The sequence below is a fragment of the Rhineura floridana genome, chromosome 9 (assembly GCF_030035675.1).
Source record: "Rhineura floridana isolate rRhiFlo1 chromosome 9, rRhiFlo1.hap2, whole genome shotgun sequence".
Lineage (NCBI taxonomy): Eukaryota > Metazoa > Chordata > Lepidosauria > Squamata > Rhineuridae > Rhineura > Rhineura floridana.
In genome coordinates this window covers 110589580-110610939 of record NC_084488.1, presented here as the reverse complement: position 1 = coordinate 110610939, position 21360 = coordinate 110589580, and the positions used below count along the sequence as shown (strand labels likewise).

General features: G+C 44.6%; 1 protein-coding gene across 2 annotated transcripts in view; it reads right to left on the bottom strand.

Moving 5' to 3' along the window:
* The window catches only part of ANTXR2 (ANTXR cell adhesion molecule 2), a 163606-nt gene extending 151453 nt beyond the window's left edge, over positions 1-12153 (bottom strand). Inside the window, exons 1-2 of one of the 2 annotated variants that reach the window (XM_061583257.1) lie at positions 11189-12153; positions 1332-1403 (exon numbers count right to left, since the gene is read on the bottom strand). In XM_061583257.1, the coding sequence (XP_061439241.1) occupies positions 1332-1403; positions 11189-11388 (272 nt within the window). In that variant the 5' untranslated portion in view covers positions 11389-12153. Of the gene's footprint in view, positions 1-1331; positions 1404-8214; positions 8290-11188 lie in introns of those variants that run through there. The other variant, XM_061583258.1, reaches the window with a different exon arrangement.
* Between the last annotated feature and the right edge of the window lie 9207 nt (positions 12154-21360).

Below are 21360 nucleotides of genomic sequence, written 5' to 3'. Positions count from 1 at the left end.
GAGTGCCAGACATGAAGTTCCGTAGCTCAACAGTAGGCCACGCTTTGCAAGCAGAAGGTCCCAGGTTTAATCTGCAGCATCTCCAGGGAAGGCTGGGAGACACTCCTGCCTGCAACCCTGGAGAGCTGCTGCCAGTCAGTGTAGATAATACTGAGCTGGCTGGACCAATGGATCTGACTCAGTGTAAGGCAGCTTCCTACGTACCATTGCCAATCGGAAGAGGCAATACTGGGCCAGATAGACAAATAATCTGCTCTGGTATAAAGCCGCTCCCTCCTCTCCTGTTGTGTCCTGAGGTTGCACAAAGGATCGCAATGCAATCCATTTTAATTGTTTATAGCAACCAGTTAGTGTGCATGATTGTTCAGGAAATATATGGATTTCAAAATGGGAAATTTGATTTAATTCAATCCACCTCTGATGAGAAAGGGGAGCAAACAGGGCAGGAAGAGGAAGGGTGCATCCTGTTTCTCCACCTTTTGTCACATACAAATGGCTAAAGTCTGGAGAAGGGCATATCTGGCTGCTGACTAGCAGAAACAGAACGCAGGGTTAGAACATCTTGGAGTTATTAATAACCATCCCCAGGTGTATAAATGTGGGAGCAGTGACTCAACAGAGGAATGTTCCATATTTTTTCCCCTGTTCCCTAAGGCACATTTTTTCACTCCAGGGGTGGGAAACCTCAGGCCCAGGGTCCAAATGCAGGCCCTCCTGGTCCTGCTGGCCATCAAAACTCTCCCCAGGCCATACCCTTTTCCATGCTACACTCCTCACTGGCCCTGCTCCATCCATCCTTGAGTGCTTTTGCTGAGCTGGCATGTCTCCTTGGACTGTGATCATGCCTGTTACGTGCCTGGATGGAGAGAGACGGGCATGCAGAAACCTCCAAACTGTGCATGGCTTGAATGTACCCTACTGTACAAAGGCAAGAGTCATATCTGTTACTCCACCCACTTTTTACCTCTGGCCACACCCACCACTATCATGTGGCCTCCAGAGGGCTGCCCCTGAAGGAATGTGGCCCTTGCACTGAAAAAGGTTCCCCACCCTGTTGGGTGTTTTTTTAATGTGGTCCAAAAAACAAAGCTGATCTATGCACAAAATAAAAATTTGAAAAATTTGAAGATCCATGCTTATCAGCAATGCACCGCATTCAGAACATATTTAGCAAATGGGATGTTAGCGTAAGGCACCTTATCTGAGCAAAAGCATGTATATGTCTAATTCTTTCGTGAATGGTTTATAATGGGAAATTATGTCCCAAAAGGTTTGCTTTGCAATCTGTCATGTCAAAATTAAGCCTGTAAACGGTAAGGAGAACATCCCACCTCACAAATCTGTCTGTCAGCTGCTTCACGAAGTCAACAATTTGAACCCAATTGTCCGTGACACTCCCTGATCTGTAAAGAAAGAAAAAAATAAACAGGTCTTCATCAAAGAGATCAAAACAAATAATCTATTGTGTTAAATGTGGGAGTGGGGAAATCTGTCAGTTTTCGTTTCTCTCTCATTTTTTTCAGTCTTAATTTCAATTCTCCACATTTGAATACTAGTTTGCATTTTTTTTTAAAAAAGGCCTCATGAAAATTCATCTGCATTTTAGTGCGAATTTCTTTTAATATACACTTTTTCCCAAATGTAATCCATTTTTGTATGTTGTTTTCAATAATATATGCATTTTTATGCACATTACTTAGCTGGAGAACTGCACTGCAAAATTCAGAGAAATGTGTATTTGGAAGGATGGTTCTGTTTCAGTTTGTTTATTGTTTCAGAAAATGCAGATTAGGTAGGTTCACCTTTAAATGGGAACCGAATCAAATTTCTCCCCTATCCCTAGTGAAATGTGCCTCTTTTCCTTTACATTCATTTCAGTTTGGTTCAGTTCATCCTTTTAATGGTAGTAATTAGCTTCTATCCCTATTTTTCTTTATTTATGTCTGGAGCAAAGAAAGACAGCCCAACAAGCAGATATAATATGTGACTTACAATACATTGAAAAAGCATTATTATAAATACACTGCACCATAAAAACAAAATATAACAACCCCCAAAACAGCCACAGGAAGCTTTGGCAGCACATTAGTAATAAAATATCATCTCAGTCCATCGAGAGCTTGGAAAAAAGATAAGTCTTGACCTGGCACTGAAAAGACATCAGTGAAGGCTCCAGGCAGACCTCACTGGGGAGAGCATTCCACAGATGGGAAGCCAAAGCTGAAAAGGCCCTCAATCTTGTCACCACCCTCCGAGTCTCCCTCAGAGGGGAGACCTGAAGAAGGGCCTAGATTCAAGGCATTTGTATTCTATAACATGTTGGTTAATAAATCAATCGGCATATTTGGCCAGTAAGGTAGCTAAATAAGCACAGAAGACTGTCGCCAAGTGTGCCACCCTCTTCCATAATGCTCATAACAAGTCTGTGGAGAAAGGAGGGGAAGAGGCCAGAAGGGAAGATGGGCACATCATCACTGTAGGCAAGGTGTGTGTGTCTGTGTGCATGTAACAGAGAGAGAAAGCGCGTCTTCAAAATATTACATGGATGTTGGATTTGTAGCAAGGCAGGCACATGTACACGGGGAATGCCTGTAGCTCAGTGCACACAGAGAGCACACACATGCATTTAAAAGGCCCCTGATTCAACCCCCAGCAAATCTGGGTAGGAGCAGGAAAGAGCCTTATCTAAGCCCTGGACAACTGCTGCCAGTCAGTGTAGGCAATACTGAACTAGATGAACCAATGGTCTGACTTTCTTGTTGTTCGTCGCCTAGAGTGTCCCTAACCCGGACAGATAGGCGGCTGAAAAATAAAATTTATTATTATTAATTTATTTATTATTGGCACAAAGCAGCTTCCTATGTTTCTGTGTTACATATCCTGACGGGACATAACATTTGCATAGCTTTCTGACACAGGGGTATAGTGTTTCATCATCATCATCATCATCATAACAATTCTTACTCATCCTTCACCAAGAGGTTCTAGGATGGATTACAACATTTTAAAACCACCGTATGAAAATCAGTTAAAACAAGTTACAGTCAAGAGAACTGGGTGGGTCTTAAAGTTAATACCTCAGGTGTCAGTGGCTAAGGTAAAGAGGTGCATCTTCAGCATATGACAAAAACTACATAATAAAGGTGCCAGATGCGCTGCTTGGGGGAGGGATACACTCCTGTTTCAGGAAAACACAGGGCCTGCCTGAAGTAGTCCTTCCCTTGCTTTAGAACATAAGAACATAAGAAGAGCCTGCTGGATCAGGCCAGTGGCCCATCTAGTCCAGCATCCTGTTCTCACAGTGGCCAACCAGGGGCCTGGGGGAAGCCCGCAAGCAGGACCCGAGTGCAAGAACACTCTCTCCTCCTGAGGCTTCCGGCAACTGGTTTTCAGAAGCATGCTGCCTCTGACTAGGGTGGCACAGCACAGCCATCACGGCTAGTAGCCATTGATAGCCCTGTCCTCCATGAATTTGTCTAATCTTCTTTTAAAGCCGTCCAAGCTGGTGGCCATTACTGCGTCTTGTGGGAGCAAATCCCATAGTTTAACTATGCGCTGAGTAAAGAAGGACTTCCTTTTGTCTGTCCTGAATCTTCCAACATTCAGCTTCTTTGAATGTCCACGAGTTCTAGTATTATGAGAGAGGGAGAAGAACTTTTCTCTATCCACTTTCTCAATGCCATGCATAATTTTATACACTTCTATCATGTCTCCTCTGACCCGCCTTTTCTCTAAACTAAAAAGCCCCAAATGCTGCAACCTTTCCTCGTAAGGGAGTCGCTCCATCCCCTTGATCATTCTGGTTGCCCTCTTCTGAACCTTTTCCAACTCTATAATATCCTTTCTGAGATGAGGCGACCAGAACTGTACACAGTATTCCAAATGCGGCCGCACCATAGATTTATACAACGGCATTATGATATCGGCTGTTTTATTTTCAATACCTTTCCTAATTATCGCTAGCATGGAATTTGCCTTTTTCACAGCTGCCGCACACTGGGTCAACATTTTCATCGTGCTGTCCACTACAACCCCGAGGTCTCTCTCCTGGGCAGTCACCGCCAGTTCAGACCCCATGAGCGTATATGTGAAATTCAGATTTTTTGCTCCAATATGCATAATTTTACACTTGTTTATATTGAATTGCATTTGCCATTTTTCCGCCCATTCACTCAGTTTGGAGAGGTCTTTTTGGAGCTCTTCGCAATCCCTTTTTGTTTTAACAACCCTGAACAATTTAGTGTCGTCAGCAAACTTGACCACTTCACTGCTCACTCCTAATTCTAGGTCATTAATGAACAAGTTGAAAAGTACAGGTCCCAATACTGATCCTTGAGGGACTCCACTTTCTACAGCCCTCCATTAGGAGAACTGTCCGTTTATTCCTACTCTCTGCTTTCTGCTTCTTAACCAATTCCTTATCCACAAGAGGACCTCTCCTCTTATTCCATGACTGCTAAGCTTCCTCAGAAGTCTTTGGTGAGGTACCTTGTCAAACGCTGTTTGAAAGTCTGAGTACACTATGTCCACTGGATCACCTCTATCTATATGCTTGTTGACACTCTCAAAGAATTCTAATAGGTTACTGGGACAGGACTTTCCCTTGCAGAAGCCATGCTGGCTCTGCTTCAGCAAGGCTTGTTCTTCTATGTGCTTAGTTAATCTGGCTTTAATAATACTTTCTACCAGTTTTCCAGGGACAGAAGTTAAGCTAACTGGCCTGTAATTTCCGGGATCCCCTCTGGATCCCTTTTTGAAGATTGGCGTTACATTTGCCACTTTCCAGTCCTCAGGCATGGAGGAGGACCCGAGGGACAAGTTACATATTTTAGTTAGCAGATCAGCAATTTCACATTTGAGTTCTTTGAGAACTCTCGGGTGGATGCCATCCGGGCCTGGTGATTTATCAGTTTTTATATTGTCCATTAAGCCTAGAACTTCCTCTCTCGTTACCACTATTTGTCTCAGTTCCTCAGAATCCCTTCCTGCAAATGTTAGTTCAGGTTCAGGGATCTGCCCTATATCTTCCACTGTGAAGACAGATGCAAAGAATTCATTCAGCTTCTCTGCAATCTCCTTATCGTTCTTTTGTACACCTTTGACTTCCTTATCATCCAAGAGTCCAATCGCTTCCCTAGATGGTCTCCTGCTTTGAATGTATTTATAGAATTTTTTGTTGTTGGTTTATATGTTCTTAGCAATCTGCTCCTCAAATTCTTTTTTAGCATCCCTTATTGTCTTCTTGCATTTCTTTTGCCAGAGTTTGTGTTCTTTTTTATTTTCTTCATTCGGACAAGACTTCCATTTTCTGAAGGAAGACTTTTTGCCTCTAAGAGTTTCCTTGACTTTGCTCGTTAACCATGCTGGCATCTTCTTGGCCCTGGCGGTACCTTTTCTGATCTGCGGTATGCACTCCAGTTGAGCTTCTAATATAGTGTTTTTAAACAACTTCCAAGCATTTTCGAGTGATGTGACCCTCTGGACTTTGTTTTTCAGCTTTCTTTTGACCAATCCCCTCATTTTTGTGAAGTTTCCTCTTTTGAAGTCAAATGTGACTGTGTTGGATTTTCTTGGCAATTGGCCATTTACATGTATGTTTAATTTAATAGCACTGCGGTCACTGCTCCCAATCGGTTCAACAACACTTACATCTCGCACCAGGTCCCAGTCCCCACTGAGGATTAAGTCCAGGGTTGCCATCCCTCTGGTCCGTTCCATGACCAACTGGTCTAGGGAATAGTCATTTAGAATATCTAGAAATTTTGCTTCTTTGTCATGACCGGAACACAGATGCGGCCAGTCTATGTCTAGGTAGTTGAAGTCACCCATTACTACCACATTTCCTGGTTTGGATGCTTCCTCATTTCATATCAATTTCATTCCTAGCTCAGAACGCTCATGCATTTCTTTTGGGAGCATCACAAGGAACCCTATCACTGGTGCTATGCAGCTACAGGTCATGGTACAAATTAATTACTACATTCCCACAGGAAGTTCCCCATCTGCCCTGTGAGAACATAATCCCACAAGCCACATAACCCTTCTGCCTCTGTTTATTTACCAAGTACTCTAATCGCTAACCCTACCAACCACAAAAGCATCTTGCCACCTCAACATCCAAGGAGGAACTGAGCTCACATCCCATTCTCCCCACAACAGAGAATGGTACCACACAAACACCACCAGCAACATATACATCTCCCACATACGGAAATACAGCCTTCCACAGCCTGCTTTGGTAACAGCCTTCTTGGGCAACACAAACGACAGCTGTACACAAAGACAGAGGCCTTCTATTTTATTTATTCATATCCCACCTTTCTTCCAGGGAGCTCATGGTGGCATATATGGTTCTCCCCCTCCTCGCTTTATCCTCAAAACAACCTTGCAAGGTAGTTTAGGCCACGAGGCTGTGATTGACCCAAAGTCGCCCAGCGAGTTTCATGGCTGAGTGGGGATTTGAATCCTGGTCTCCCAGGTCCTCATCCAACAGTATAGCCACTATACCATGCTGGCTTTCTAACTGTGATCCCAGGGTCCATTGGGAGCTTATCTGGTGTTCCTTAATGAGCACAGGAGTAACGGTGCTTCCCTGAAAAACAGGTTGCTCACAGCTACCAAATTTTCCCTACAATGTACAGCTGCAGGAGAATGCCGAGTGTGTTTTGAGGTGGATTTTCAGCTCACACACATCAGTACTGAAGATTAAGAGGCCTGCCCAGTGCTTGTGTGAACTGACTATAATGCGGTGACCCCACAGATATGTATAATGCTGTTATACAAATCTATGGTGTGGCCACATCTGGAATACTGTAGCAGTTCTGGTCTCCTCATCTCAAAAAGGATATTGTGGAGCTGGAAAAGGTTCAGAAAGGGCAACCAAAATGAGCAAGGCGTGACTCCCCTATGAGGAAAGATTGCAGCATTTGGGGCTTTTTAGTTTACAGAAAAGGTGAGTACTAAGAGGTAACATGATAGAAGTGTATAAAATTATGCATGGCTTGGAGAAAGTGGATAGAGAAAAGTTGTTCTTCCTCTCTCATAACCCTAGAACCTGTGGATATCCAAGGAAGCTGAATGTTGGAAGATTCAGGACAGATAAAAGAAAGTGCTGCTTCACACAGAGCCTAGCTAAATTACGGAATTCACTCCCATAAGAGGCAGTGATGGCAACCAACCTGGATGGCTTTAAAAGAGGATTAGATAAATTTATTGAGGATAACACTATCACTGGCTACTAGCCATGATGGCTATGCTATAGCTCCATGGTTGGAGGCTGTATGCTTCTGAATTAGGGTTGCCAGGTTCAGGGCCTGAGACTGATCCTGTATCTGTAGGAGAAGAGAAAGTCAGCCAGGTGCAGGTGTTTTTGCAACACTGTAATGGGAAAAACCACAAGGTGGAATTCTTCCTTCCCCCTGCACAAGTTTGAAAGATACAGAAGACCTCTTGATTGCCAGGCCCGGCCTCTAATAGGTCTTCTGTATCTTTAAAAGTTGTGCAGGGGGAAGGGAGAATTCCACCTTGTGGTTTTTCCCATTATAGTGTTGCAAGAACACCTGCACTTGGCTGACTTTCTCTTCTCCTAAAGATACAGGATCAGTCTCAGGCCCTGAACCTGGCAACCCTATTCTGAATACCAGTTGCTGGAAACCGCAGGAGGGGAGAGTGCTCTTGTGCTCAGGTCCTGCTTGGGGGTTTCCCATGAGCAACTGGTTGGCCACTTTGAGAAGATGCTGGATTAGACGGGCCATTGGCCTGATCCAACAGGCTCTTCTTATGACTACACACCTACCCAGAACATGCCCCCTGTATCATCTACAACATGCACAGGTTCAACAGCAAAAACACTGGTGTGGGTAATAACCTCTGTACTTTACTATACTCAAAACCACTATACTAACAGTCCACTCCTAGAAACACTGGAAGACAGAAAGCTACCTTATTCTGATTCAGACCATCGGTTCATCCAGCAAGTACTGTCTACACTGACAGGCGACTCTCCGTGATTTCTGGCAAGCAGCTCTCCCAGCCCTACTTAAGAGATGCCGCAGATTAAACCTGGGACCCTCTGCTTGCGAAGTATGGCCTACCACTGAGCTACGGCCCTTCATGTCTGGCACTCCGTGGCAACAAGTCATGATTCAGGCTGCACCTTTTTAACAGTTGGTTTGAGCTGCTTAATCAATGGGTTTCTGAGCTCTTGCAAATCACCTGCACTATGACAGCATGGCTCTTGCAGCTGTGGCAGTGCTGATCCATTAGGGAGTGAGAAGGTTCTCTCTCAGCTGAGTACAGGAGGTTATTCCCTCCAATACATGATCACTACTAAATATAAAGATTGAATGAATTAGTCCTCATGTGCAGTAGTACAGTGGCAAATTCAAAAGTGCAGGCTCTCTTCATGACAGTCACAGCTACAGCCCCTTCAAGATAATAGAATACTGTGGCCCGGCTTGAATACTGCTTTCTGCTACTCTGTCACTGTCACCATTTGACTGTCCTTTTTCAATGCTGAAGATATTGCTTGAATTACTTCAGTGTCTGATTGGCTCATAGGATGCTGGAGACATAGGGATCTGGCTAGGACTTGGCTCCCCAAAAAGGGGTCTAAGCCCTCCCGAGCCCCTGAACAACTACACCCCTGCTCATGTGTCAGCCCTCTAAGGGCCAAACTAGTCATGACATTTGTCACACAGTTTGCTTTTTCTTTCACAAATTGCCTTAACCCTTTGCCTCCCCTTCCACAGTCCTAATCAAAATCTCCCCCACTCCTCAACAGCTTTTCACAAAGGGACAAACGCTTCTATTTGTCCAACGGCAGCTTTTTTCCCCATTGCTAAGAGCAACCACTGGGGGCAGAGGAGAGGTAATTAGAATCAGATCCATGGTGGAAGTAAAGTCCCCCCCCATTGTCTGAATTCAGTTCACACACACTGTACTAGACTATTGGTGGGGACAGACTACCGCCAGCACCTAACCCCAGTGCTTAAAAGACTGCACTGACAGCTCGTATGTTACTGGGTCAAGTTCAAACAATTACTTCACAAGGCCCTTAATAATTTGGGTCCAGGATACCTTAAGGACCATCTAGATTCCTTATATCCCTGCCCAATCCCTGAGGTCTTTGAGGGAGTCTCAGTGGTCCCCCATGGCTCAGACACATGGCTTACATCCAGAGTTTTGCATCCAGTTCTGTAGAACTCCCTCCCAGCTGAGATCACACAGGCCCCCTCCCTGCTAAACTTTCAGCATATGGCAAATACCTTTTTTATCTCAATGGGCATTTTAAGTGAGGTTTTCCTGGTCTTTTTTTTTATTGATCAATTTTTTTATGTCTGCTCTATCCCTATCTTGCACCACTTAGAACTAATGTATCAAGCTATATTATAAATTATTAAAATAAACTAATAAAAATCAGCTGCACAAGACCAAACTATGTGGCAAGCATCATGTCTAATTTGGCCTAAATCCAATTGTTAGGGCAGCTCTAGCACAAGAGATGAAAGAGGCTAATCATTCTTCCTATATCATGTAAGATGCAGAAATGCAATCAAGAAATAGCAGGCACTATTATTATTATTATTATGAGCTTGGAAACGTTACTTTTTTTAAACTACAACTCCCATCAGCCCCAGCCAGCATGGCCACTGGATTGGGCTGATGGGAATTGTAGTTCAAAAAAGTAACTTTTCCAAGCTCTGTTGTATTGTTATTGACATTGTCATTAATAATAATAATAATAAATAATAATAATATCACACCCTTTCCCCCAAAGGAGCCTAGGATGGCAAGCAACAAGTGATAAAGCAATAAAATATCTTAAAAATGAAACACCTTAAAAACAATTGCAATACAAATGCAGACTGTGAAAAAGGTCTCTACTTAAAAGGCTTGTTGAAAAAGGAAGGTCTTCAGTAGGCACCGAAAAGACAACACAGAATGTGCCCGTTTATTATTTAAGGGGAGGAAATGTCATGTCATGCCCTTGCACCCCCACGGGGTCAAGTACATGCTTCAGACCCAATCACCCCACCCTGGGCAATTGGTCTGGAACCCAATATCCCCCTTGCCAAGGCTGTGCAAACCAACACTAACCCTGCAAGGTAGACGATAGGCTGCCACCACCCCTTCAACTGGTTCCACTCTGAGTTAGAGGAAACCCAGAGCCCAGATATAGGTAAACCAAGGATTCCTAAAGACAAGAGCCAAACAGGCACTCCTTGTCCAGAAGCCTCTGGTAAAGCCAAAACACACACTTTTGGTAGTTTGTTGTCAGTGGTCAAAGTACTGGATTCAGAACCAAATTGGTCTCACTCAATGAACACACAAAGTAATAAGAAGTAGCTTTATTAACAAAATATAAGTACACAGTTAACAGTAGCAAAACAATTCCTCAAAACCACACCCAACCAGGGGTTTAGGCAAAACATAAGAGAGTTCAGACACAACAGAAAAATAAGCCACCTCAAAGGCTTGGTAGCAAAAAGGGGCTGGGTATCCATGTTTTAGCACTCAAACATTGAAGACAATATTGCATGATCAGTGCTTTCAAAAATGTCCTCATTTTAGGTAAGTCATATTATGTATGTGCCCGTTGCGTTGCATATGCCACCCTGGACTCCTACTGGAAGGAAGGAAGGGATATCAATTTAAGACATAAATTAATTAATCAAATAAATAATATTCCTGCTTTAGCTGATGTGGGGGAAAGAATTAAGAAGGAATGGGGAACATGCCAGGTTTCAGTAAGACTAAAGAGGGGCTTAGCCCCAGAACCTGTGGGCTTTAACCCTAAGGCCCCTATCTCCAGGCTTTGATAACCCCCCCAAAAAGAAAACCGTTGAGCATACACAAAGGGCGTCTCCTTCACTCCCAAGCAAGGCAAGCACAGCCCTCCTTCACACGTCTGAGACTAGCGGGATTGGTTGCACGCACCAGAGGGATAAGGGCGCACTTTTACAACCCGTCTGGAGCCCCAGAACTTCTCTGGTGTTTTCTTCTTAACGAACCACAGGCAAAGTTGGCTCTTCTAACGGGCAGGGAAAGTTCAGAGAAATTTCGCGATGCCGTTGGGAGAGTGAAGTGGGCATGAGTAGGCATCGCTGCCTTATACGGGGGGGGGAGATATCTTGCCACCGCCCCCTCCCGTCCCCTCCCACCAGGTAAGCTTGCCCCCTTCACTCACTTGTCCAGGACGAAATACAGATCGAAGGCTCCCTTGCACGAAGGCTCCTCTTGAGCGTGAGCCGCAGGCGGCGGCAGCAGCAAAATCAACAGCAAGGGCATCAGCAAACGCCAAGCCAGCGGCTCCAAGGAGCAGCCGCCGCCGCCGCTGCCCAGCCCGATCCGCCGCCCGGCCTCGCTCGGCCTCCTCTGGCCCCCCATTCCCCTCGTCCTCTTCGCAAACCGCCGGTGTTCCCTTTCTTGCAGAGAGGCAGCGAGCGCGGGAGGGCAGGAGGGAGGGATCAACTCGGCATGGAGCCGAGGACAAAGGAGGAGTTGATGCAAACTCTGGACAAATCCCGGCGGCGGCGGAGGGGGAAGAAAACGAATCTCCGCAGGGCCCCCTCGAGTCGAGTCGAGTCCCGCCGGGCAACAATAGACGGACGCTGCGGAAAGCGCGGCGCTAGGTAGTTAGCTGGCTGCGCTGGCAGACAGATCCCCACGCGCGCGTTGAAGGGCAGCCGTGCCTTCCCTCGGCCGATCGCAGCCGCTCCGGCCGCTTGTTGCTTCTTTCTCGCTGGAAAAGTAGTAGTGACTGTCACGCGGAACCGCCAATCGCGACCCGAAGAGCTCGGCGAGCCGCGGGCTGTCAAAAGAAGAAAAGAACGAGAGAGAGCGAGAGAAAAAACTTTGGGGGCGCGCCTTTCGGTCCCTGTTGGCTTGCTCGCTTCTTCTCGCCCTCTAATCCTGCCCTTCTTCTGTGTGTATGAATTTTTGCACTCCCCTTCCTTTTATGGCGCGAGGAAGAGGTGGTTGTGACTAATGTTCAGTGATCGATGATTGCGAGAGGGAGAGAAAGCAAGGGGGGGACGGTTCGCCCCGAAGCCCGCGGAGAGAGCCAGCGCCTCTTTTCCGGGGTCTCCTCACCAGCCTCGCCAAGAGGCGGGGAATGCGACTGGCAAGCCTTGCCTGACTCTGAGCGACTTCCTGAGAAGTCCGAACTTCAGGAGGAAGTAGAGAGAGAGAGAGCGAGGACCCTTTAAGGGCCCGCCTCCAGACTGAGAAAGCTTTTGTTTGCGGGGGTTTGAGAGAGCCATCGTTTACTTATTACTGCAAAACTTTCCGGGTTCCAATCTCATCTCTGCCATACGTTTGCTTCAAGGGTTGCCAGCGTGGCGCCCGTGGGCAGAGTAGCACCCTTGAGGTCTTCCCCTGGTGCTTGCAAAGCCTCTGAGCCCCACCCCTGTCATAAACTGGAGAGGATGGTTACTTTTTTTGCCCCTGGAAAGTATGTAGAGGTGAAGTCTGAAGAGTGTGGCTCTTTCCCATCTCCTCTTTAATCTCTTGATTCCTCTTTATCGCTTAACCTTAAGGCTCAGATAATCAGATTAATTCTACTGGGTCTGGCATTTAGCCAAAACTTTCAGAAAAGAGAAATACATACAGGTAAAGGAGGATGTAGCAAGAATGTCACTCTTTCTCACTTCCTCTTTCATCTCTGTGTGCTTTTCAAGAGTCAGATTAATTCTAATGGATCTGGCATTTACCCAGAAATTATGGGAAAGAAGTGTGTGTGTGTACGTGTATGCACGTGTGATTGCCTTTTTGGGGGCAGGAGCTGATCCTGGAGTGGGGAAAGAGAAGTGACCAGAAAGGGACTCATTCCACAAAAATCCAAATGTGCCCGCTGGCATAAAATGTTGGTGACCCCTGCTCTAGTCAGCCTTATTTATTTATTTGCAGTGTTTTTATGCTACCTTTCCATAGCAAAAAACAGCCCTCTCAAGGCAGCTCGCAATCAGTATCATAAAAACAATTCAACAATATAAAGCAACGTGTAAATGCATACACTAAAACAGCAGAATGAAACAGCCCATTTCAGCCCAACCGGCCAAGTAAAACACACTCACAGGGGAATCCTGTACTTGTCTACCGTGAAATAAGTCCCACTGAGTCCAGTGGGGCTTACTCTCAAGTAAAGTGGATATCAGATTGCAGTAGGGTTGCCAGGTTCAGGGCCTGAGACTGATCCTGTATCTTTAGGAGAAGAGAAAGTCAGCCAAGTGCAGGTGTTCTTGCAACACTGTAATGGGAAAAACCACAAGGTGGAATTCTCCCTTCCCCCTGCACAACTTTTAAAGATACAGAAGACCTCTTGGTTGCCAGGCCCAGCCCTGAGCCTGGCAACCCTAGAATGCAGCCTAAATAATTTAAAATAGAGAACAATAGCAGTTAAAAACAAAGGTGAGAATTTTTAACTAGAAGGAGATTGAAATGAAAAGATTTTTAAGCCCAGTTTTTTTAAAAAAAGATAAAGATCCAAACAAAGCTGTCTGAGGGAGGCAGATCTGCAGAGATGAGGTCACCAGTGCAGGGCCGGCTCACCCATTATCCAAGGTGAGTCCACTGTCTTAGTGGTGGATGAGGAGGTGTGGCAGATCAGTGTCCCCCTGTGCCCAGCTGCGCAGCTACTTGCTGCCTTTATGCTGGCTGACTGATCAACTGACAAGCCTACCAGCCACAGCCTGGGACGTCAGGAGCTCCAGCTTCAGTTCACCATAATGCAGTAGTGATGCTCCAAAAGGGCTCTCCAGGTTGCTGCCTAGGACTTTGTCTGAGGAAGGGTCATTCCTCAGAGCTAGGTATTGTGGGCAAAGTGGCCCTGAAGAACACCTGTTTGAAGTTGCTCAGTGTATTACTGTGAAACTTGAAACAGTATTTACCACCGTAATCTGGTGCCAGCACAGGTGCTCTCCAGGGCCAATGCCTCACTCCAAGCAAGGACCCTATGTTCCGAAAAGAAAGAAGTGTGTGTGCATGCACATATATATTCAGATTCCCCTCTTCTAGTGCCTATGCACCACTCAGGGCAAATTACAACTTTTGGGAGTAATGCACCAACACATGTTACAAGTGACCTGAACTGGAGAAGGGGGGTGACAGCCAGAAAGGTAATCTGTTCTTCCCTAGTACTGATTCTTCCTCTAAAGTGTTTGTTCCTTTTGCACGCTTTACTCCTCTCCTTTCTCCCTTCTCTCCCTGCATTTTTTTCTCAGTTAGTAACAACTCCCTGAATGGAAACCACATGGCTGCTTCAGCATGTATGACTATATCTTTTTGCAGTAATAAACGTTACATTTCTTTATTATTTCAACTACTAGTCTTAACAGACAAGTTATTTCTGCACTCCTCTGCAATATATTTTTATATATATACTCTAACAACAACGACTTAAAATTACTAATGTAAAATACTGACTTACCTTACAGCCGTGGTTCCCAAACTTTTTTCAGATGAACGACCTGAAAATTGCTGAAGGTCTTGGCAGAGCACGTAATGATTTTTCTGCCTGTTGTAGCAAATTGTGTTTTGCTGTGCTAGATGCTGTATGATTTTCCATTGTGTTTTTATTGCTTCTTTTCTTTCTTGCGTTGTATTTTGTTGTATTACAGTTTGCATTCTGCAACCATTTCAGGCAGCAGAGACTGGGGGCTAGGAAGAGACAAGCAAGATGTTGGAGGCTTGAACTGTGAGCCATAGCCTGCCCTGTCCTCCTTCATCCAGCCCACTGCCTGTAGGACGCTGTGCCGTTGCCAGTGCTGAAGTAAGATTCAGCTGCCAGTCCAGTCAGAATCAGTGCTTGGAGTCAACTAGTTCAGCTCAACAAACTATGAATTAGTCCAAAAATCTCTGAACTGCACCTGAAATTAGTTCCCATAATTACTGAGTGAACTGAACATTAATTCAGTTCATTTGTGGGTAGAACTTTGAACTTCAAGTTCAGACTCTTTTGGCCATTAAGCTTAAAAGATCATGATGCCTATATGCTTCCGGGCTCAATTCAAAGTGCTGGTTTTGACTTATAAAGCCTTACACGGCTTGGGACCACAATACCTGGTGGAACGCCTCTCCCGATATGAGCCTACCCGTACTCTGTGTTCAACATCAAAGGGCCTCCTTCGGGGGCCCACCCAGAGAGAAGCCCGTAAGGTGACAACAAGAAAACGGGCTTTCTCTGTGGTGGCCCCCAAACTATGGAACTCTCTCCCCGATGAGGTACGCCTGGCGCCAACAATGTCCTTCCGGCGCCAGGTAAAAACCTTTTTGTTCTCCCAGGCTTTTTAACAACATTTTAACAATATTTTTAACATCTATTGTAATAATTACACTTGCACTTACGCTCTTAATATTTAGTAATCTTAATTACCTAACATCTTAATACTTTTAACTGATTTAATACGTTTTTTAAAAAATTTAGGGTTGTATTTTAGTTGTTTATATGTTTAATTATGTTCCACTATTTTTGGTATATTATTTTTAAGTTGTTGATATATGTTTTTACTTGTATATTGGATGTTTTTATGTTGTGCACCACCCAGAGAGCTACGGCTATTGGGCGGTATAGAAATATAATTAATAAAATAAATAATAAATAAATGATTGCTGAGGAAAATAAATTAAAGCGTTCACATTACTCTCTGTGTGTGTGTGTTTGTTTTCATATTTTGTTAGTCTTTTTGAGTATGCTTTATATTTCAGCACAACAGGTTCATAGAATCATAGAATAGTAGAGTTGGAAGGGGCCTATAAGGCCATTGAGTCCGAGCTGCTCAGTGCAGGAATCCACCTTAAACCTTACCCGACAGGTGGACAGTTGCCCTTGTAACTTTCTGAATACCGGGGGGGGAAATCCAGAGGATGATTTGGATGAACTTGGACTGAACTGTGAACTGAACTAGTTTGTTTTATAAAGGGATGAAGATGAACTGGAATTAGTTCCTTTTTAGACAACTTGAACTTGGTCTTTTTAAAAAAATGACTTTTCCAAGCTCTGGTCAGGCAACGGGTGGTAGCAGGGCATCTGATGGCTTCCAGTTGCCAAACTCTGTGCCTTATTATCCCTTATCTTTCTTACCTTATCTTATCTGTGGACAGAGAAAGTTTTTTCTCCCTCTCTCGTAACACCATCAAATGAAGTTAAATATTGGAGGATTCAGGGCAGACAAAAGAAAGTACTTCTTCACACAGTGCATAGCTGAACTATGGAATTTGCTTCCACAGGAGGGATGGCCACCAACTTGGGTGGCTTTAAAAGAGGATTAGACAATTCATGGAGGATAACACTTATCAATGGCTACTAGCCATTGATGCCATAATGGCAATGTTCTACTTCTATAGTCGGAAGCTGTATGCTTCCAAATACCAGTTGCTGGAAACCACAAGAGGAAGAGTGCTCTTGTGCTCACATCCTGCTTGTGGGCTTTCTATTGGGACATCTGGTTGGCCACTGAGAACAGGATGCTGAGCTAGATGAGCCACTGGCCTGATCCAGTTCTTATGCCTCCCTGATCCCTCAGACTAGAGAATCCTGCCTGCTCTGTGTTCCCTCTTGCTTGTACCTCTTATGTAGAGTTGCTTCTCCTGAGAGAGACAGAATCACAGAATAATAAGAGCTGGAAGGGACTTCAGAGGTCATTTAGTCTGACCCTTGGCTGATGCAGGAAAATTTGCTTCTATATTATCACTGATGGGTAACCAGCATCCAGCCTACTAGTAGAGTAATGCTAGGCTTTGCAATTTCAAACTAACAGAGAACCTGGAAGTTTGTATTTAGGCTGGCAGCTGAAATCTGGGAGTTTGTATGTAGGCTGGCCCCACCACATGCACTGCTGCTGCCTGCTCTGACAAACTAGTCCAGCATTTTGTTTCCAACAGTGACTAAAAGTTTCTTGTGAGCCACCTTGGGAGGCTTTGTATCAAAGGTGGGATTATAAATAATGATGGTAAATAAATAAGCTCAGGTAGCTTAGGTGGGTTTCCCTCTACCCATTTTATCCTCAACCCTATGGGATAAGTTAGACTGAGAAAGAGTGTCTGGCCCCAGCGAGTTTTGTGGCTGACAGGACTGAACCTGTGTCTCACTGGTCCTAGTCCAATAGTCTAGCCACAACACCACAGAGTTCCCTGGAAACAGGGATTGATTGTTAAACCACTCTGAGAATCGCAGCTGTGTGAAGGGAATAGGGATCTCCTAACAGCTCTCGGTGCTCTTCACAAACTAGAGTTTCCAGGATTCTTTGGAGGAAGCCATGACTGTTTACAGTGGTATAATACTGCTTGAAATGTCTAGTGCAGATGGAGCCTTAGAGAAGATCCACAATAGCTCCCCCTGCCCTGTTATTACTGTTTCTGTTTGTGATGCATGTGATACATACTCCCACGTGTAATACTGCTAGTTCTGACCCTTTGTTTCTGACCCTTTGTTGTGGGATTTTTCAAACTATTACATTATGATGACTTCTTTGAGTTTTTTTACTTTGGCTGAGAGGCAGTGACTGGCCCAAGATCACCCAGTGAGCTTCATGGCTATGTGGGGATTCGATCCCGGGTCTCCCAGGACATAGTCCAACACCTTAACCACGGCACCGCACTGGCTCTTTTTTTCATTTTCACTTCTGCTCATGTCATGTGTACCTGCTGCATGGTATTATTACTACTATCAATTAAAGTAACTTTGATCCAGCAAAAACAGTTTGGCACCCTTTTCACCACCTCGCCTGCCACTTCTTTGACTTCTAGCTTCAGCTGGTGCAAGTGTGGCATTTTGAAGAAAATTATAGCAACTGTTTAGTGTTTTACTCATGAGGTTGAATTGAAAGGGCTAGATTTCAATGATGCACGTGCACCTCTGCATCTGTGCATGTCAAACCCCTTTTTTTCCTTCACCATTCATGGGGTGGGGTGGGGGTGCAGGAACTTATGGGTATCCTTCCAACTTCAGGGTGGTGGTGGATTTTTGTGTGTTTATTTTCATCTCCTTCCTTTGAGGGAGTGTAAACACCACTGCTGTGCATTAGTCAGAAAACAGAAAATGTTGCCGCTTCAGTAATCACTGATTCATTCAATAGTTGAATCGCTGATGCAATAGCTCTGTCCCAAGAACTATTTTGATGCAAGGAAGAAAGGGTGATCATGGCCTACTGAGGCACAATTCCTCATTTCTATAGCCATACCCATAGGTAGAGGAAGCTGACAGCTCTCTTCAATCCTTTTTCCTGCAGCAAAACTGCAGCCAAGGGCCGCTATAGTGCCTGACAGTTCCACTCCCCTACATCTGTTGTTGCTCTTATTATCAGATTTGTTTTTAGCCATTCAGCACACACCAAGAAAAACAGCCCTCAGTTTAAATTCACTGCACATATGTAGCAAGCAACAAGTCATGTCAAGAAATGCAGCTGTTCTGATATGGAAGAAAAATGTGGTATTACTTAATGTTAGATGGCTCCTGATGATTTGAACATGCAGCAGATGTTCCAAGATGCAGAAATTAGTTGACTGTGATAGTTTATTACACCTTTTCTTCTATCAGCTGTCAATTTTCAGCACAATTAAATTCAGCTAGTGCTTTGGTACCCCAATCCTAACCATCTAAGCCCTAAACAACTTTGGTCCCAAATATCTGAAAGACCGCCTCCTTCCCTACAAACCCTCCCGGGTGTTGAGCTCAACAGAGAGAGCCCTTTTGGTAATTCCACCACCCTCAGACGTTTTCAGGGGTGGTGGCCTGGGAGAGGGCATTCTCTGTGGCAGCTCCTGAGCTGTGGAACTCCCTCGCCACCAAGGTGCATCTGGCAACTTCATTGTACAACTTTTGGCAAATGCTGAAGATGCACCTCTTTACCCTGGCCTTTGACACCTGAAATGTATATTTTTAGGACCCACCTTATTTTCTGGGATGTTGTTTAGGCTGTTTTTAACAGTTTTTAATTATGTGTTTTAAAATTGTTATAACCCACCCTGGGACATTTGTGTGAAGGGCAGATAAATCATCATCGTCTTTACTTAACCATAAGACTCATTGATTGGGATGGAATTTACTTCTGTTTAAACAAGTTTAGGATTTTCATCTGAGGCTGCAATGCTAAGCATACGTAACAGGAATTAAATCCCATTCAATATAATGGGTCATACTTTCCAAGTCAGCAAGTTTAGGAGTAGGCTACAACTCTCCTATGGCATACCTACACAACATATATCAAATTAACTCTTTAACTATCATGGTTTCCCCCTAGAGCAGGGGTTCCTAAACTGTGGTCCATGGACCACCAGTGGCCCACAAGCTTCATTCAGGTGGTCTGTGGCACATCTGTGGATTTGTCGCTGAAGCCTCCGACCATGAAGGTAGAGCATAGCCATCATGGCTAGTAGCCACTGATAGCCTTATCCTCCAAAAGAGGATTCAACTCTCAGTCCGGTTAGCTTCTGATAGGGAAGATGGAATCATCTTGTCCTTTACCTCAAGCAACCATGTCTCTGGGACTGGCCCTGACCTCAACCACTTTTTTTCCCCATGCTGAAGCCAGTGTGGTGTGGTTAGAGTGTTGGACTATGACCTGGGAGACCAGGGTTGGAATCCCCACACAGCCATGAAGCTCACTGGGTGGCCTTGGGCCAGTCACTGCCTCTCAGCCTCAGAGGAAGGCAATGGTAAACCCCCTCTGAATACAGCTTACCATGAAAACCCTATTCGTAGGGTCACCATAAGTCGGGATTGACTTGAAGGCAGTCAGTTTCCATTTTCACAAAATGGCAAAGGGCTCTTTAACCCCTTCTCATCCAGTGTGAACTGCAAACAAGCTCATCTTCAAATTGTCCCTGTATTACATCAGCTACTCGCTCCTGTACACAAGCCGAGAAGAGATGGGGGAAGAATCATGAGCATCCGCAAGGAAGAGGTCTGTCAAAACCTCCATTACATTGGAGGATAAGGGATAAAGAGCCCTTTCAGTGGTGGGACTTCTTTTTCAAGAATGAATCAGTGGGTAGACCCCATGTTGTTGGCCCCTCTTCAGTCTTTGCGCAGTTGAAAATATGGCCCCCGTTAAAATGTAGTTGACAGCCAGAGGTCTAGAAAATGACTTGCAGCCCATAATATATATCCCCAGGCCTCAGCAATGGCCAGCTGTACCATACAGAGTCTCTGAAGAGGAATAGACCTTTGTGAAGGTAATGGATAACAGCTAGTGCCTTTGAATGCCAAAACATTTTTCAGAGAGGGGAAAGCTCATCCTTTGAATGACACTCTGGCAAGTTTCGCAAATCCATCTTTTGAAGCTATTTGGCTACCATGAAAAGGCAGGACTTCCAACAAAAATTTCATCTGCTTCAATGTCCAAACAGTGAGACATAACTCAAGAGGATTCTGACAGTCTGAGATGAATGTCACCAATAGGTTATTTTGGACAAATATATTGCTTTACAGAGTAATTGTTTAGTTTTTTTTAACCTCGTTAAACCTCCACTCTTTGAATTAACAGCTTTCTTGTTCATACATGATAAAACACAAGAAGAATCATGCAGCAGTCACACCAGTGATAAGCTAGCAGAGCCTATACCTTTAACATCCATCATTTCCTTGACACTTCTAACAAAATTCTTTCCCCACACTGAACTGACAGTAAAAAATGAACGGAGGTGGAGGACTTCACACAGAATTTTAAACAATGTGCTTGTTAGATTCAATCACAACACCATTCCACTCTTGTGAGATCAAACACATCATTTCTGTTTTCCCCGATGTAGCATTATGAGCAAAAACAATCATTTAGCAAGAAGCCTACAGTTTAGCAAGACACTGCCTTCTAATGGGGACCTTAGGATGCTCATAGCAAGTTTTCAAGTTGCACAGAATCGTTCTTGTGCTTTGGATGTTTGGGGGGGGGATGTTTAAAAACAGATTGTGTGTGGCTAAGATGAGGTCTATCTGGCCAGGTCTATTATTCTAAAGAACATTCACTTCCTGGCATCTCTAGGTAGGACTAGGAGAGACTCCTGCCTGAAACCATAGAGAGCATCTGCCAGTCAGGGTTGACAATATTTGGCTAGGTGGACCAGCGGTCTGACTCAGGCCCCATCTGCCCTATACATTTAAAGCAGTATATTACCACTTTAAACTGTCATGGCTTCCCCCAAAGAATCCTGGGAAGTATAGCTTGTTAAGGGAGCTGAGAGTTGTTAGGAGACCCCTATTCCCCTCAGAGAGCTAAAATTCCCAGAATTCCCTGGGAAGAGGGATTGGTTATTAAACCACTCTGGGAATCGAAGTTCTATGAGAGGAATAGGGTCTCCTAACAACTCTCAGCACCCTTAACAAACTACACGACTGTTTAAGGTGTTGTGATACTGCTTTATATG